Source organism: Ammospiza nelsoni, chromosome 16 (genome assembly GCF_027579445.1).
Source record: "Ammospiza nelsoni isolate bAmmNel1 chromosome 16, bAmmNel1.pri, whole genome shotgun sequence".
In the NCBI taxonomy this organism is placed as follows: domain Eukaryota; kingdom Metazoa; phylum Chordata; class Aves; order Passeriformes; family Passerellidae; genus Ammospiza; species Ammospiza nelsoni.
The window spans coordinates 3,328,266-3,343,825 of record NC_080648.1 but is presented as its reverse complement, the minus strand read 5'-3'; the positions used below and the strand labels follow the sequence as shown (position 1 = coordinate 3,343,825).

The window sequence follows — 15,560 nt, the reverse complement described above, 5'->3', positions numbered from 1 at the left end:
GTTTTTCTTGCTGTCTGAAAATAATACATATCCTTTATTTAGAGCTTTGGGAGAATGTCAAATCATATCCTCGCTGAAATGAAAGAGGCCCATTATGTACTTCATGAAAGCTCGCAAGTTGTGAATATTGAGTCAAAATTTCATGAAGGCACTAGGCCCTTTCTTTTCTGGGTTTGGGTGGTCCCTTTATGAGATGTGCAGTCTGTGATCTTTGCTTTCTTATCACTACCATTGTACATGCAGACACTGCATATCTACTGATGCAGCAGAGAGTTGCCCCCACCCAGCCACTGCAATGCAGGCAACACCAGCTCAGCAGGGAAGGAATTGATTCGGACCCTTTCACAACAGCACTCTCATCTTCCTTATCTAGCACAGACTACAGCAACAAAATGCACAACAAAACCTTCCTTTGGCTTTCAAGAAGGGCTTGGGTGTTCTGTCACCTCAGGATTGCCTTGGAAATACAGCAGAACAGTGTTAGAGGAGACTGTAACTGAACAGAGCTGTAACATGTAACAGGAACATGTTCATTGTCATTGAATGCAATGAAGGAAAAATCCACAATTATTAAAAGGAAATAATTGGAAGGTAGAGTGAAGAAGAACTAATGAAAGATGTTGAGATTACTCTGCTCATTGTTTTTCCTGAATCCCAAGGCTTCTTGATATGATAGGAAAGTTGTCCCTGCATGATTTTCTTTGTTGGTGTCAGAGCATTTGCATATCCATGTTTGCCCTTTCTCCTTCTGGCCAATGAAATGTACTGAGCACAGCACTGACTCTGTTCCTCCAGAGAAGGACTGCCACCCCATCTAGAATCACTGGTTGTTTGAATACTGTCTGCAATGCACGAAATTATCAGAAAGCCTCCCTTATGCTCCGATGTGCTGATGTGATACACTATAATGTTGTAAATTGATATAACTGTGGGATTAGAAACAGAAAAATCTGTTAGACTGAAAGAAAGGGAACACCCTGACTGCTTTAATGGAGACAGAATATTTTGTAGAGTCGCTCTTTCTGGGAAGCCGTGTCAAGACATTCCAAAATTCTGGGGGTTACTTCCTCAGTGTGTGCTTCTTCTGAAGCAATTTTTGGTGTGTACACTTGCTCAGAGGGGAGATGCAGCCGAGAGTGTGTTCATTTTCATGACAGTGCTGTCACCATTGCCCTATCCCTATGTTTTCCCTTTCGTGGAATGCGGCTTGGCCATTGTGGTCTGAGCCTGGTCTTTGTGCTGCCCTGGTTGAGGCCGCGTTCCGTTGCCGGTCCCGGCTGTCTCGCTGCCTTCGGGATCGCGGGCCGGGCCGAGCGGCAGCGCGGGCTGCGGGCGGCGGCGGCTGCAGTCCCAGCGCGCACCGCTGGGTGGTGCCCTCGGCCAAGGCGGCGCCGAGCGGCTGCGGCAGCGGAGGCGGCCGGGCCCGGAGCGGCACAGCCCGTGCGAGCTCAGACCAGAACCAGCCCAGCACTGCCCAGATCAGCTCAGTTCAGCTTAGAGCAGCCCAGCTCAGTCGGGCGGAGGTGGCAGCGGCTGCGGCAGCGAGCGCTGCCCCGTGTCACCCGCTACCCGCACAGCCCGGCTGCGTTCCGGAGCGCCGGCCGGAATCTGAGACAGCGAGGGAAGGCGCCCGGCCCGCACTTCGCCGCTCTCCGGCCGCAATCGCCCGGGACACCCGCCGCGACACCGACACCGGCACCGACACCGGCACCGACAGCGGCCGCCGGCGCCGCGCCATGGCGCTCGCAAGGCAAGTGCTTTGTGTGTGTGCTTTGCTGGGGCTGCCGCTCGCTGGCGCCGAGCCCATCCGCTACTCCGTAGCCGAGGAGGCGGAAAGCGGCTCCCTGGTGGGCGAGCTGGCCGAGGACGCGGGGCTGACGCCGGCGCAGCTCTCGGCTCGCCGCGCCCGCCTGGTCTCGGAGGACGGCCGCCAGCATTTTCGCTTGGAGCGCGCCTCCGGCCGCCTCGTCGTGGCGGGGAGGCTGGACCGGGAGCAGCTGTGCGCCCAGTCCGACACCTGCATGCTCCCCTTCGAGCTGCTGCTCTCCAACCCCCTGCAGTTCTTTCGGGTCGAGGTAGCCTTAAGGGATATCAATGACCATTCACCACTTTTCCGAGAAGATCGAGTCAGTTTTCAGATTCTGGAAAGGAGCGACCCGGGCTCTTCTTACCCACTGGAGGTAGCTCGAGACCTCGATATAGGCAGGAACACCATCCAGGAGTATAGCATCTCTCCCGAGAACGAGTATTTCAGTGTCTCCTATGGAAGTCGGACAAATGGTGACAAATATCTTGAATTGGTCTTGGAAAAGCCTCTAGACAGAGAGGAGCATGCAGAAATGGGTTTCAGTGTTATTGCTGTAGATGGGGGCTCTCCTCCCAGGAGTGGAACCATCGAGATCTCTATTATCATTCTAGATGTAAATGACAATGCACCCAAATTTACACAAGATCGTTATATTGGGAAGGTTCAGGAAAACATGCCAGAAGGGTCGCTGGTTCTGACTGTGCTGGCCACTGATCTGGATGCAGGAGTTAATGGAGAAATTTCATATCAACTCAATGAAGTTGATGATCAGAGTGATTCAGCATTTGTGATTGATCCCATATCTGGTGAAATTAAAATCACAAAACCGCTAGACTTCGAGACAGCAGACACTCACGAGCTCAGTGTGAGAGCCAGAGATGGTGGGGGCCTTTCAGCAATCTGCAAGGTGTTGGTGGAGGTGGTGGATGTGAATGACAATGCCCCAGAGCTGGTGGTCAGTTCCTTCAGCAGTCCCCTCCCCGAGAACACAGTGCCCGGCACGGTGGTTGCCCTGTTTACGGTCAGGGACCGGGATTCTGGTGCCAATGGGAAGATCTCCTGTGCCCTGCAGGATCAGCTCTTCTTCTCCCTGCGGCCAGCCTACAAGAATTACTATGAGCTGGTGACAGTGAGCGCGCTGGACCGCGAGGAGACGCCTCAGCACATCCTCAGTGTGACGGCAGCAGATGCAGGCTCGCCTCCTCTCACCAGCACGCACACCTTCACCGTGGACATCTCCGACGTCAATGACAATGCCCCCGTCTTCAACCAGACCTCCTACACCATGTACGTGCGTGAGAACAACGTGCCCACGGTGTTTGTGGGAGCCGTGAGCGCTGCAGATGCTGACGTGGGGCTGAATGCCAAGGTGAGCTATTCGCTGGCAGCAGAGCAAGGGCCAGAGCGGGCCTGGTGCTCCTGCATCTCGGTGAACTCGGAGAAGGGACACGTGTTTGTGCTGCGGCCCCTGGACTACGAGCGCTTGAGGCAGACCGAGGTGACGGTCAGTGCCTCTGACGCGGGCTCTCCTCCGCTGAGAGCCAATGTCACCGTGCGCCTGGTGGTGCTGGACGAGAACGACAACGCCCCGCTGGTGCTCTACCCGGCCCAGGAGAGCGGCCCGGCCTCCAGTGAGCTGGTGCCCGTGTCGGCTGAGGCGGGCTACCTCATCAGCAAAGTGGTGGCCGTCGATGCCGACTCAGGACAGAACTCGTGGCTCTCCTACCACCTGCTCAGGGCCACCGACCCAGGCCTGTTTTCCGTGGGCGTGCAAAGCGGCGAGGTGCGTCTCAGGAGGCCGGTGACAGAGAGAGACAGCGTCAAGCAGAAGCTGGTGGTGCTGGTCAGAGACAACGGCAAGCCCCCGCTGTCAGCCACGGCAGCTCTCAGCGCTCTCCTGCTCAAGGACTTCTCCGACGTGCGCCTGCCGCACAGCAGCCCGGCCAGCGAGGATCAGGCCGCCGCCTCCCTGACCACCTATTTAATCATTGCCTTGGTCTTTGTCTCCCTCCTCTTCCTCATCTCCACGGCAGTGCTGCTGGCTCGCAAGGTGTGCAGGAGGAAGGAGCTGAAGGCTGGCCCTGTGCTCTATGCTGCCGACACCTTGCAGAGTGGCCTGGCCGATGCAGCCGCTGCAGGGACCCTGCCCCGCGCCTATTGCTACGAGATCAGCCTCACCACGGGCTCGGGCAACAGCGAGTTCAGATTCCTCAAGCCCATCCTGCCCAGCCTGCCCCCACAGCACTGCGCCGTGGGCCAGGGCCCCGATGAGGAACAGGATTTCCCCGGTGTCCCTGTCAGCAGCGAGGACATGGCCCCAGACAATGCTGGCACTCTCTCTGCAGGACAGTTCAACGCTCTTTCCTTTGACTAGCTGGGGTCTGCACAGGCTGAGGCTTCATGGATCTTGGGAGAAAGGGATCCAGGCTGTGGCATGTGGCTGTGATTCCTCCAGAGATAACATATTCCTCACTGCTATAGCCAATTTCCTGCAAGTTCCAAATCACTGTAAAATTTGTCTTTCGCTCCAAATACACAAATAAGGAAAAAAAGATGGTCATATTTTCTCCCTCAGATTATAGTATATTTCTTCTCCTTCTGAGCCCTTTCTGATAGCCTTTAATAATGCAGTCCAATCTTTGCTCTTCCATATCTTGCTGTCAGACTAAACCTTGGACTTCTTATTCTTTTTGTAGCTCAGTGGCTCAGTTGCATAGACAAGTCTCCCACTGGCTGGAATAACAAAACATCCTTTTACCCAGAAAAGCAAGGGAGTTTTCTGAAAACTGTTTCATGATGTTCTATTAGCATGTGGCTTTTTATCTCTTGGGTTCTGGATATCTTTGCCTGCAATGTGAGGGCTCAGTGCGTTCTTTTTTTTCTCAGTATGTCTGTCCATATGGCCATTTTGCATCTGCAGATGCTTCTCTACTTCTGCCCAATGAAACAGTGAATTTGTCCCATCCAGTCACTGCAACACTGGCAATTCCGGCTCTGCAGAATAAAAGGCTATTTTTATCCTATGGATCCAGAGGTACCAACTTCTTAAAGGCAGAGTGCAGGAAAATGCACAACAGAATCTTCCTTTGGTCCAGGTGGGGGTTTGGTATTCAGTCCCACTCAGATTGTCTTGGAAATACAGAAGTAGGTGATATCTTAGGGTAGGCGGTAGCTGTAGAGAGTCATGAACACTTATTGATTGTCCTTGTGTTCATGACAGTGTCACAGGTTCATCAAAGATAATTTTTTGAAGTTAGAAGCAAGAAGGACTTGAGAACAGGACTTGGAATGTTGTTTCTCATTCTTGTTTCTGAATTCAGTTGTTTCCTTTTGAGAGAAGAAGGCTGTCCCTACATGATTATCTCCTTTTGTGCTATAGGGTTTGCATTCCCATTTTTGCCCTTTCATGTTCTCCTCTCTGAAATGTACTGGACATTATTCTGCTCTAGAGAAGGACTGCCAACCCATCTAGAATACCTGGTAGTTTGAATAAGGTCTGTGATGCACAGAATGTTCAGAAAGCCTCCTTCACACTGTATTCTGATGAAATTATAGAAATTAACATTGTAAAGTGATACACCTCTGAGATAACAATTTAAAAAAATGTGTTCGGCAAAAATAAAGGGAAGACCCTAACTCCTTTCATGGAGACAGAAGTCTTGGTAGAGTCGTCCTTTACTGGAAAGCTCCTTGAAAGGCTTCCCCAAATTCTGCGGGTCTTTTCCTCCCTATGTCTGTTGTCTGAAGCAATGTTGGGTGGGTACAGTTCCTGAGTGGGGAGATGCAGACGGGAGAGTGCTAATTTTCATGCCCGTGCTGTCACAATCGCCTCTATCACTCTGCGATTTTTCCTTTCGGGGAATGCGGCTTGGCTGTTGAGGGCTCAGCCTGGTTTTTGTGCTGCCCTGGTTGAGGCCGCGTTCCGTTGCCGGCCCCGGCTGTCTCGCTGCCTTCGGGATCGCGGGCCGGGCCGAGCGGCAGCGCGGGCTGCGGGCGGCGGCGGCTGCAGTCCCAGCGCGCACCGCTGGGTGGTGCCCTCGGCCAAGGCGGCGCCGAGCGGCTGCGGCAGCGGAGGCGGCCGGGCCCGGAGCGGCACAGCCCGAGCGAGCTCAGACCAGAACCAGCCCAGCCCTGCCCAGCTCAGCTCAGTTCAGCTTAGAGCAGCCCAGCTCAGCCGGGCGGAGGTGGCAACGGCTGCGGCAGCGAGCGCTGCCCCGTGTCACCCGCTACCCGCACACCCCGGCTGCGTTACGGACCGCCGGCCGGAATCTCAGTCAGCGAGGGAAGGCGCCCGGCCCGCACTTCGCCGCTCTCCGCCCGCAATCGCCCGGGACACCCGCCGCAACACCGACACCGACAGCGGCCGCCGCCGCCGCGCCATGGCGCTCGCAAGGCAAGTGCTTTGTGTGTGTGCTTTGCTGGGGCTGCCGCTCGCTGGCGCCGAGCCCATCCGCTACTCCGTAGCCGAGGAGGCGGAAAGCGGCTCCCTGGTGGGCGAGCTGGCCGAGGACGCGGGGCTGACGCCGGCGCAGCTCTCGGCTCGCCGCGCCCGCCTGGTCTCGGAGGACGGCCGCCAGCATTTTCGCTTGGAGCGCGCCTCCGGCCGCCTCGTCGTGGCGGGGAGGCTGGACCGGGAGCAGCTGTGCGCCCAGTCCGACACCTGCATGCTCCCCTTCGAACTGCTGCTCTCCGACCCCCTGCAGTTCTTTCGGGTCGAGGTAGATCTGGAGGATATCAATGACCATTCTCCCCTATTTCCTAATGATAGAGTGACTTTTAAGATCCCAGAGACAAGTGAACCAGGTTCACGTTTCCCACTTCAGGTTGCTCAGGACCTCGATATAGGCAGCAACACTGTCCAGGACTACAATATTTCTCCTGCGAACGAGTACTTTACTGTGTCCTCTGGGACTGGAATTTCAGGCAAGAAGTATCTTGAACTGGTCTTGGAAAAGCCACTAGACAGAGAGGAGCAGGCAGAGATGAGTTTCAGTGTAATTGCCAAGGATGGGGGCTTTCCATCCAGGAGCGGCAACACTGAAGTGAAAATTGTCATTCTAGATGTAAATGACAATGCTCCCATCTTCTCAGAAGAGGTGTACATTGTGAAAAGTTTAGAAAACATTCCAGAAGGCTCTGTGGTTCTGACTGTGCTGGCAAGTGATCCAGATGAAGGAGAAAATGGGGACATATCGTATCAACTTAATGAAGCAGTGGGTCAGAGCGATTCAGCATTTGTGATTGATCCCATAACTGGGGAAATTAAACTCACAAAAACTATGGATTTTGAGGCAGCACAAATGCATGAGCTCAGTGTGACGGCCACAGATGGTGGGGGCCTGTCAGCAATCTGCAAGGTGTTGGTGGAGGTGGTGGATGTGAATGACAATGCCCCAGAGCTGGTGGTCAGTTCCTTCAGCAGTCCCCTCCCCGAGAACACAGTGCCCGGCACGGTGGTTGCCCTGTTTACGGTCAGGGACCGGGATTCTGGTGCCAACGGGAAGATCTCCTGTGCCCTGCAGGATCAGCTCTTCTTCTCCCTGCGGCCAGCCTACAAGAATTACTATGAGCTGGTGACAGTGAGCGCGCTGGACCGCGAGGAGACGCCTCAGTACATCCTCAGTGTGACGGCAGCAGATGCGGGCTCGCCTCCTCTCACCAGCACGCACACCTTCACCGTGGACATCTCCGACGTCAATGACAATGCCCCCGTCTTCAACCAGACCTCCTACACCATGTACGTGCGTGAGAACAACGTGCCCACGGTGTTTGTGGGAGCCGTGAGCGCTGCAGATGCTGACGTGGGGCTGAATGCCAAGGTGAGCTATTCCCTGGCAGCAGAGCAAGGGCCAGAGCGGGCCTGGTGCTCCTGCATCTCGGTGAACTCGGAGAAGGGACACGTGTTTGTGCTGCGGCCCCTGGACTACGAGCGCTTGAGGCAGACCGAGGTGACGGTCAGTGCCTCTGACGCGGGCTCTCCTCCGCTGAGAGCCAACGTCACCGTGCGCCTGGTGGTGCTGGACGAGAACGACAACGCCCCGCTGGTGCTCTACCCGGCCCGGGAGAGCGGCCCGGCCTCCAGTGAGCTGGTGTCCGTGTCGGCTGAGGCGGGCTACCTCATCAGCAAAGTGGTGGCCGTCGATGCCGACTCGGGACAGAACTCGTGGCTCTCCTACCACCTGCTCAGGGCCACCGACCCAGGCCTGTTTTCCGTGGGCCTGCAAAGCGGCGAGGTGCGTCTCAGGAGGCCGGTGACAGAGAGAGACAGCGTCAAGCAGAAGCTGGTGGTGCTGGTCAGAGACAACGGCAAGCCCCCGCTGTCAGCCACGGCAGCTCTCAGCGCTCTCCTGCTCAAGGACTTCTCCGACGTGCGCCTGCCGCACAGCAGCCCGGCCAGCGAGGATCAGGCCGCCGCCTCCCTGACCACCTATTTAATCATTGCCTTGGTCTTTGTCTCCCTCCTCTTCCTCATCTCCACGGCAGTGCTGCTGGCTCGCAAGGTGTGCAGGAGGAAGGAGCTGAAGGCTGGCCCTGTGCTCTATGCTGCCGACACCTTGCAGAGCGGCCTGGCCAATGCAGCCGCTGCAGGGACCCTGCCCCGCACCTATTGCTACGAGATCAGCCTCACCACGGGCTCGGGCAACAGCGAGTTCAGATTCCTCAAGCCCATCCTGCCCAGCCTGCCCCCACAGCACTGCGCCATGGGCCAGGGCCCCGATGAGGAACAGGATTTCCCCGGTGTCCCTGTCAGCAGCGAGGACACGGCCCCAGACAATGCTGGCACTCTCTCTGCAGGACAGTTCAACGCTCTTTCCTTTGACTAGCTGGGGTCTGCACAGACAGAGGCTTCTTGGATCTTGACAGGATGGGATCCAGTCTTAAGCAAGTGCAATGGTTCCTCCTGAATTAATCTGTGTCATCAGTTGGTTCAACCATTATTCTTCAAATTCCCTTCATAATATTCACAATCTGCCACTCCCAAGAAGAGCAACGAGTGTAAAGGAGGCAAAGGTTCTCTCACTTATTTATTAATTTGTTTCAGCTCTTTTACTGCCATTTCTGATAGGCTTTATGTCTATGTTTAGCACTCACAGCTATGTTGTTTTTTTCTCTTGCTGTCTGAAAAGCCATCGGATATTTTCTAATCTTTAAATAAAGTCACAGATGGCAAAACAATTCATATTTCCGTGCAGTAAAACAAATGAAATGTAAAAAGCCCTTTTTTTGCTTCTGGAAAGCTGGGATTCTGTGACTACTGAGACTCTTTGTCACATTGCAGTAGACCCTTTCTTCCCTTGATATTGGATGCTGTCTGAGATGTGTTCTCTCTGTGCTTTGCTTTCTTGTCGCTATGATAAGCAAGACAAGCTTTCCTTTGCATTCATACATTGAATATCTGCACATGCTTCAATAAAGCTGGCTCCTGAAGCAGTTGCTCCCACCCAGCCATTGCAACACAGGCAGTTCCAGCTCGGTAGGAAAGGAGGTGATTTGGACCCTTTGACAACAGCAGTCTCATCTTCCTTATCTAGCTCACAGCAGGGTCACAAAGTGCACAACAAAACCTTCCTTTGGCTTAAAGAAGGGCTTGGATGTTGTGTTCATATGGGATTGCCTTGGAAATACGGCAGCAGAGTGTTAGAGTGGACTATAGAACTGAACAGAGCTGTAACATGTAACAGAAACATGTTCCTTGTCAATGAATGCATTGAAGGAAAAATCCACAAATACTGAAACACAGTTATCGGAAGGTGGAGTCAAGAAGTGTTGGGATGGATGCAAATTTGACAAGAAAGTCTCACAGATCTGTGTGCTTGGTAGAAAGATTTTTGATAGTAGACTCTGAAGAATGAATAGAAATGAAAACAAGTTTTGATACAGAAGAAAAGAACTGCTGAGCCAGTCTTACTGGATAACCAAGGAGGCAAAAGGTGTGTTCGTCAGAATGGGTTTTATGGCTAAAAGCAAAAGATAAACCCACCTCCAACAAAAGATGTTTTTACCAAGAAAAAAATACCACAGGCAAACAGACATGGCGATGTTGCAAATGGAAAAAAGGTCTCAGAATTTTGCACAGCAAGAAAACTGAAAAACAACTTCTAGCTTAAAACTGTGACAGACTAACTTCAAGTGATTGGAGATTAGTAACATGAATATGGTAATTGTAGTAGTTATGATAGGCTACAGGTAAAAGTTAAGGTACAGATTTGTTCTTATCTATTAAGATGCTCAGCAAAGAAAATGATATAAAGCATTGGAAGCAAAATTAAAGGGTCTTCAGACATGTCTGCAGCTGGAGCTGAAAGCTGTAGGCCCAGGCTCTGATGGCTATGACCCTGGACTGTTGTAACATCTTGGATAAAATAAACTGCACTTTGAAGAGCTGCCTGGAATCCTTCGTCTCCCACTCAGGTTCTTACGAAGAAGAACTTTTTTAAAAAGACATTGAGAATGCTCTTTTCATTGCTTTTCCTGAATCTCAAGATTTCTTGATGAGGCTAGAAAGCTGTTCCTGTTTGATTTTCTGAATTTGTGCCTGAGAATTTGCATTCCCATGTTTACCCTTTCTCCTCTGAAATGTACTGAGCATTCTACTGAGCCTATTACTCTAGAGGATTGTCACACCCTGTAAAAACACTGGCTGTTTGAATAATGTCTGCAATGCATGAAATACTCCAAAAGCCGGCCTCACACTGTGTTGTGCTGAAGTGATACAGTTTACCATTGTAAATTGGCATAACTCTAGGATTAGAAACAGAAAAAAAGCTGTTAAACTGAAATAAAGAGAACACTCTGACTGCTTTAGTGGATAAAGAACACTTTGAAGAGGCGTTCTTTCTGGGAAAGATCCTTCAAAGCATTTCAAAATTCTGCTTATTATTTCTCACTGTGTCCCTTCTCAGAAGCAATGTTGGGTGCGTACAGTTCCTGAGTGGGGAGATGCAGCCGGGAGAGTGTTCATTGGAATGCCAGTGCTGTCACCCTCGCCCTATCCCTATGCGGTTTCTCCTCTCTTGGAATGCGGCTTGGCCATTGTGGGCTCAGCCTGGTCTTTGTGCTGCCCTGGTTGAGGCCGCGTTCCGTTGCCGGCCCCGGCTGTCTCGCTGCCTTCGGGATCGCGGGCCGGGCCGAGCGGCAGCGCGGGCTGCGGGCGGCGGCGGCTGCAGTCCCAGCGCGCACCGCTGGGTGGTGCCCTCGGCCAAGGCGGCGCCGAGCGGCTGCGGCAGCGGAGGCGGCCGGGCCCGGAGCGGCACAGCCCGAGCGAGCTCAGACCAGAACCAGCCCAGCCCTGCCCAGATCAGCTCAGTTCAGCTTAGAGCAGCCCAGCTCAGCCGGGCGGAGGTGGCAACGGCTGCGGCAGCGAGCGCTGCCCCGTGTCACCCGCTGCCGGCACACCCCGGCTGCGTTACGGACCGCCGGCCGAAATCTCAGTCAGCGAGGGAAGGCGCCCGGCCCGCACTTCGCCGCTCTCCGGCCGCAATCGCCCGGGACACCCGCCGCGACACCGACACGACACCGACACCGACATCGGCCGCCGCCGCCGCCGCCGCGCCATGGCGCTCGCAAGGCAAGTGCTTTGTGTGTGTGCTTTGCTGGGGCTGCCGCTCGCTGGCGCCGAGCCCATCCGCTACTCCGTAGCCGAGGAGGCGGAAAGCGGCTCCCTGGTGGGCGAGCTGGCCGAGGACGCGGGGCTGACGCCGGCGCAGCTCTCGGCTCGCCGCGCCCGCCTGGTCTCGGAGGACGGCCGCCAGCATTTTCGCTTGGAGCGCGCCTCCGGCCGCCTCGTCGTGGCGGGGAGGCTGGACCGGGAGCAGCTGTGCGCCCAGTCCGACACCTGCATGCTCCCCTTCGAGCTGCTGCTCTCCGACCCCCTGCAGTTCTTTCGGGTCGAGGTCACTCTGGACGATATCAATGATCATTCGCCAATTTTCCCCGATGAACGAGTCACTTTTAAGATCGTGGAATCGAGGGACCCAGGTTCACGTTTCCCGCTGGAGGTGGCTGAGGACCTTGATATAGGCAGCAACACAGTGCAGGAGTACAATATATCTCCCGAGAACAAATATTTCAGTATTTCCCATGGAAGTCGTATTACTGGTGACAAATATCTTGAACTTGTTTTGGAAAAGGCACTAGACAGAGAGGAGCAGGCAGAGATGGGTTTCCAAGTTATTGCTGTCGATGGTGGCTCTCCTCGAAGGAGTGGAACCATTGAGATCTCTATAAACATTCTAGATGTAAATGACAATGCTCCCAAATTTACACAAGATCGTTATATTGGGAAGGTTCAGGAAAACATGCCAGAGGGCTCTGTGGTGCTGACTGTACTGGCCACTGATCCAGATGCAGGAGTTAATGGAGACATCTCCTATCAACTCAGCCAGGGAGTGGGACAAAGTAAGTCAGGATTTGTGATTGATCCCAACACTGGTGAAATTAAACTCACAAAACCACTAGACTTCGAGGCAACAGACAGTCATGAGTTCAGTGTGAAGGCCAGAGATGGAGGAGGGCTGTCAGCAATCTGCAAGGTGTTGGTGGAGGTGGTGGATGTGAATGACAATGCCCCAGAGCTGGTGGTCAGTTCCTTCAGCAGTCCCCTCCCCGAGAACACAGTGCCCGGCACGGTGGTTGCCCTGTTTACGGTCAGGGACCGGGATTCTGGTGCCAACGGGAAGATCTCCTGTGCCCTGCAGGATCAGCTCTTCTTCTCCCTGCGGCCAGCCTACAAGAATTACTATGAGCTGGTGACAGTGAGCGCGCTGGACCGCGAGGAGACGCCTCAGTACATCCTCAGTGTGACGGCAGCAGATGCAGGCTCGCCTCCTCTCACCAGCACGCACACCTTCACCGTGGACATCTCCGACGTCAATGACAATGCCCCCGTCTTCAACCAGACCTCCTACATCATGTACGTGCGTGAGAACAACGTGCCCACGGTGTTTGTGGGAGCCGTGAGCGCTGCAGATGCTGACGTGGGGCTGAATGCCAAGGTGAGCTATTCCCTGGCAGCAGAGCAAGGGCCAGAGCGGGCCTGGTGCTCCTGCATCTCGGTGAACTCGGAGAAGGGACACGTGTTTGTGCTGCGGCCCCTGGACTACGAGCGCTTGAGGCAGACCGAGGTGACGGTCAGTGCCTCTGACGCGGGCTCTCCTCCGCTGAGAGCCAACGTCACCGTGCGCCTGGTGGTGCTGGACGAGAACGACAACGCCCCGCTGGTGCTCTACCCGGCCCAGGAGAGCGGCCCGGCCTCCAGTGAGCTGGTGCCCGTGTCGGCTGAGGCGGGCTACCTCATCAGCAAAGTGGTGGCCGTCGATGCCGACTCGGGACAGAACTCGTGGCTCTCCTACCACCTGCTCAGGGCCACCGACCCAGGCCTGTTTTCCGTGGGCCTGCAAAGCGGCGAGGTGCGTCTCAGGAGGCCGGTGACAGAGAGAGACAGCGTCAAGCAGAAGCTGGTGGTGCTGGTCAGAGACAACGGCAAGCCCCCGCTGTCAGCCACGGCAGCTCTCAGCGCTCTCCTGCTCAAGGACTTCTCCGACGTGCACCTGCCGCACAGCAGCCCGGCCAGCGAGGATCAGGCTGCCTCCCTGACCACCTATTTAATCATTGCCTTGGTCTTTGTCTCCCTCCTCTTCCTCATCTCCACGGCAGTGCTGCTGGCTCGCAAGGTGTGCAGGAGGAAGGAGCTGAAGGCTGGCCCTGTGCTCTATGCTGCCGACACCTTGCAGAGCGGCCTGGCCAATGCAGCCGCTGCAGGGACCCTGCCCCGCGCCTATTGCTACGAGATCAGCCTCACCACGGGCTCGGGCAACAGCGAGTTCAGATTCCTCAAGCCCATCCTGCCCAGCCTGCCCCCACAGCACTGCACCGTGGGCCAGGGCCCCGATGAGGAACAGGATTTCCCCGGTGTCCCTGTCAGCAGCGAGGACACGGCCCCAGACAATGCTGGCACTCTCTCTGCAGGACAGTTCAACGCTCTTTCCTTCAACTAGCTCAGATCTGCTCACTCTGAGGCTTCATGGTCCATGGGAGGAGAGGACTCATGCTGCAGCATGTGGCAATGGTTTCTCTATAGAAATTTGTATTTTAAATTGGTTTAACCAAATCCCTTTAAATTCTCTTCAAAATACATGTCTGCCCCTTCACAAAGCAATGAAGAATATATAAGAGGACAAGGAGTTCTCACGTTTTTTTAATGGGTTTCACCTTTGCTACTGGCTTTTCCTACAGGCTTTATGTGTCTGTTTAGAACTCAATCTATGATCGGCTTCCTCTTGCTGGCTGACAAGACGGAGGATCTTTTTCTTCAGACCTTCAAGACAATATAACTTTTGCCCAAACAAATCATATCCTCACTGAAATAGAAAATCTCTTTTTCCCAGCTCTGGACAGCAAGGATATTTTGAGTATTAATATCACATGAGCAGTGCACCCTTTTTCCCCTGGATTCTGAGTGTCTCTGTCTGAGATGTGAGCTCAGTGTGCTTTGCTTTCTTGGCACTGTGTTTGTCCCTGCAGACGTTGAGTATCTGCAGATGCTTCAGTAGTGTTGCCAGGTGAAGCGGGGAGTTAGTCCCGCCCAGACATTGCAGCACAGGCAATGCCAGCCCAGCAGGGAAGAGGGTCATTTGAACCCTGTGAAAACAGCAGGCTCGTCTTCCTTATCTAGCTTAGAGTACAGAAGCAAAAGGCACAAAATGTCTTCTTTTGGCTTACAAGAAGGACTTGGGTGTTCTGTCACCTCAGGATTGCCTTGGAATTACAGGAGCATAAATAGGGTTAGGGTAGACTGTAACTGAACAGAACTGTAATATGTAACAGAAACATGTTGCTTGTCATTAAATGCATTAACGGAAAATTCCACAAATATTAAAAGGGAATTACTGGAAGGTAGAGTCAAGAAGAACTTAAAAAAAGATGTTGAGTTTACTCTATTCATTGTTATTCCTGAATCCCAAGGCCTCTTGATGGGACAGAAAAGTCATCCCAACATGAATTGCTCTGATTGTCCTAGATTATTTCCATATCCGTGCTTGCCCTTTCTCCTTCTAGCCACTGAAATGTACTGAGCACTGCACTGACCCTGTTCCTCTAGAGAAGGACTGCCACCCCATCTGGAATAATTGGTTGCTTCAATGAAGTCTGTGATGCATGAAATAATCAGAAAGACTCCCTCACGATGTATTCTCATAAAGTTATAGAGAATAACATTGTAAAGTGAGATACCTCTGAGTTTAACAATTAAAAAATGTGTGGGACAGAATAAAGAGGAGGTCCTAACTCTTTTATGAAAGCAAAAGTTGTTTAGAAACGTGCTTACCTGGAAAGATCCTTCAAGGTTTTTTCAAAATTGTGGGAGTCTTTTCTCACTGTGTCGCTGGACTGAAGCGATGTTTGGTTGGTACAGTGCCTGAGTGTGGAGATGCATCCAGGAAGAGTGTTCATTGGCATGTCCATCCTATCACAACCGCCCTATCACTGTGTAATTTCTCCTGCTGAGAGATGAGGCTCTGCCCTTCAGGGCTGAGCCTGGTCTTTGTGCTGCCCTGGTTGAGGCCGCGTTCCGTTGCCGGCCCCGGCTGTCTCGCTGCCTTCGGGATCGCGGGCCGGGCCGAGCGGCAGCGCGGGCTGCGGGCGGCGGCGGCTGCAGTCCCAGCGCGCACCGCTGGGTGGTGCCCTCGGCCAAGGCGGCGCCGAGCGGCTGCGGCAGCGGAGGCGGCCGGGCCCGGAGCGGCACAGCCCGAGCGAG

General features: G+C 53.9%; 3 protein-coding genes across 3 annotated transcripts; all 3 read left to right on the top strand.

The window, feature by feature from the left end:
• Nucleotides 1-1,730: 1,730 nt before the first annotated feature.
• On the top strand, nucleotides 1,731-5,430 carry LOC132080392 (protocadherin beta-15-like). Its single transcript, XM_059483538.1, has one exon. It carries the CDS (start codon nucleotides 1,737-1,739, stop codon nucleotides 4,179-4,181), a length of 2,445 nt encoding a protein of 814 aa, XP_059339521.1. The 5' UTR covers nucleotides 1,731-1,736; the 3' UTR covers nucleotides 4,182-5,430.
• A 741-nt stretch (nucleotides 5,431-6,171) lies between these two features.
• On the top strand, nucleotides 6,172-8,631 carry LOC132080441 (protocadherin beta-15-like). The gene has a single exon (XM_059483612.1). It carries the CDS (start codon nucleotides 6,187-6,189, stop codon nucleotides 8,629-8,631), a length of 2,445 nt encoding a protein of 814 aa, XP_059339595.1. The 5' UTR covers nucleotides 6,172-6,186.
• A 2,724-nt stretch (nucleotides 8,632-11,355) lies between these two features.
• Nucleotides 11,356-15,128, top strand: LOC132080386 (protocadherin beta-15-like). Its single transcript, XM_059483531.1, has one exon. It carries the CDS (start codon nucleotides 11,362-11,364, stop codon nucleotides 13,801-13,803), a length of 2,442 nt encoding a protein of 813 aa, XP_059339514.1. The 5' UTR covers nucleotides 11,356-11,361; the 3' UTR covers nucleotides 13,804-15,128.
• Nucleotides 15,129-15,560: the final 432 nt, after the last annotated feature.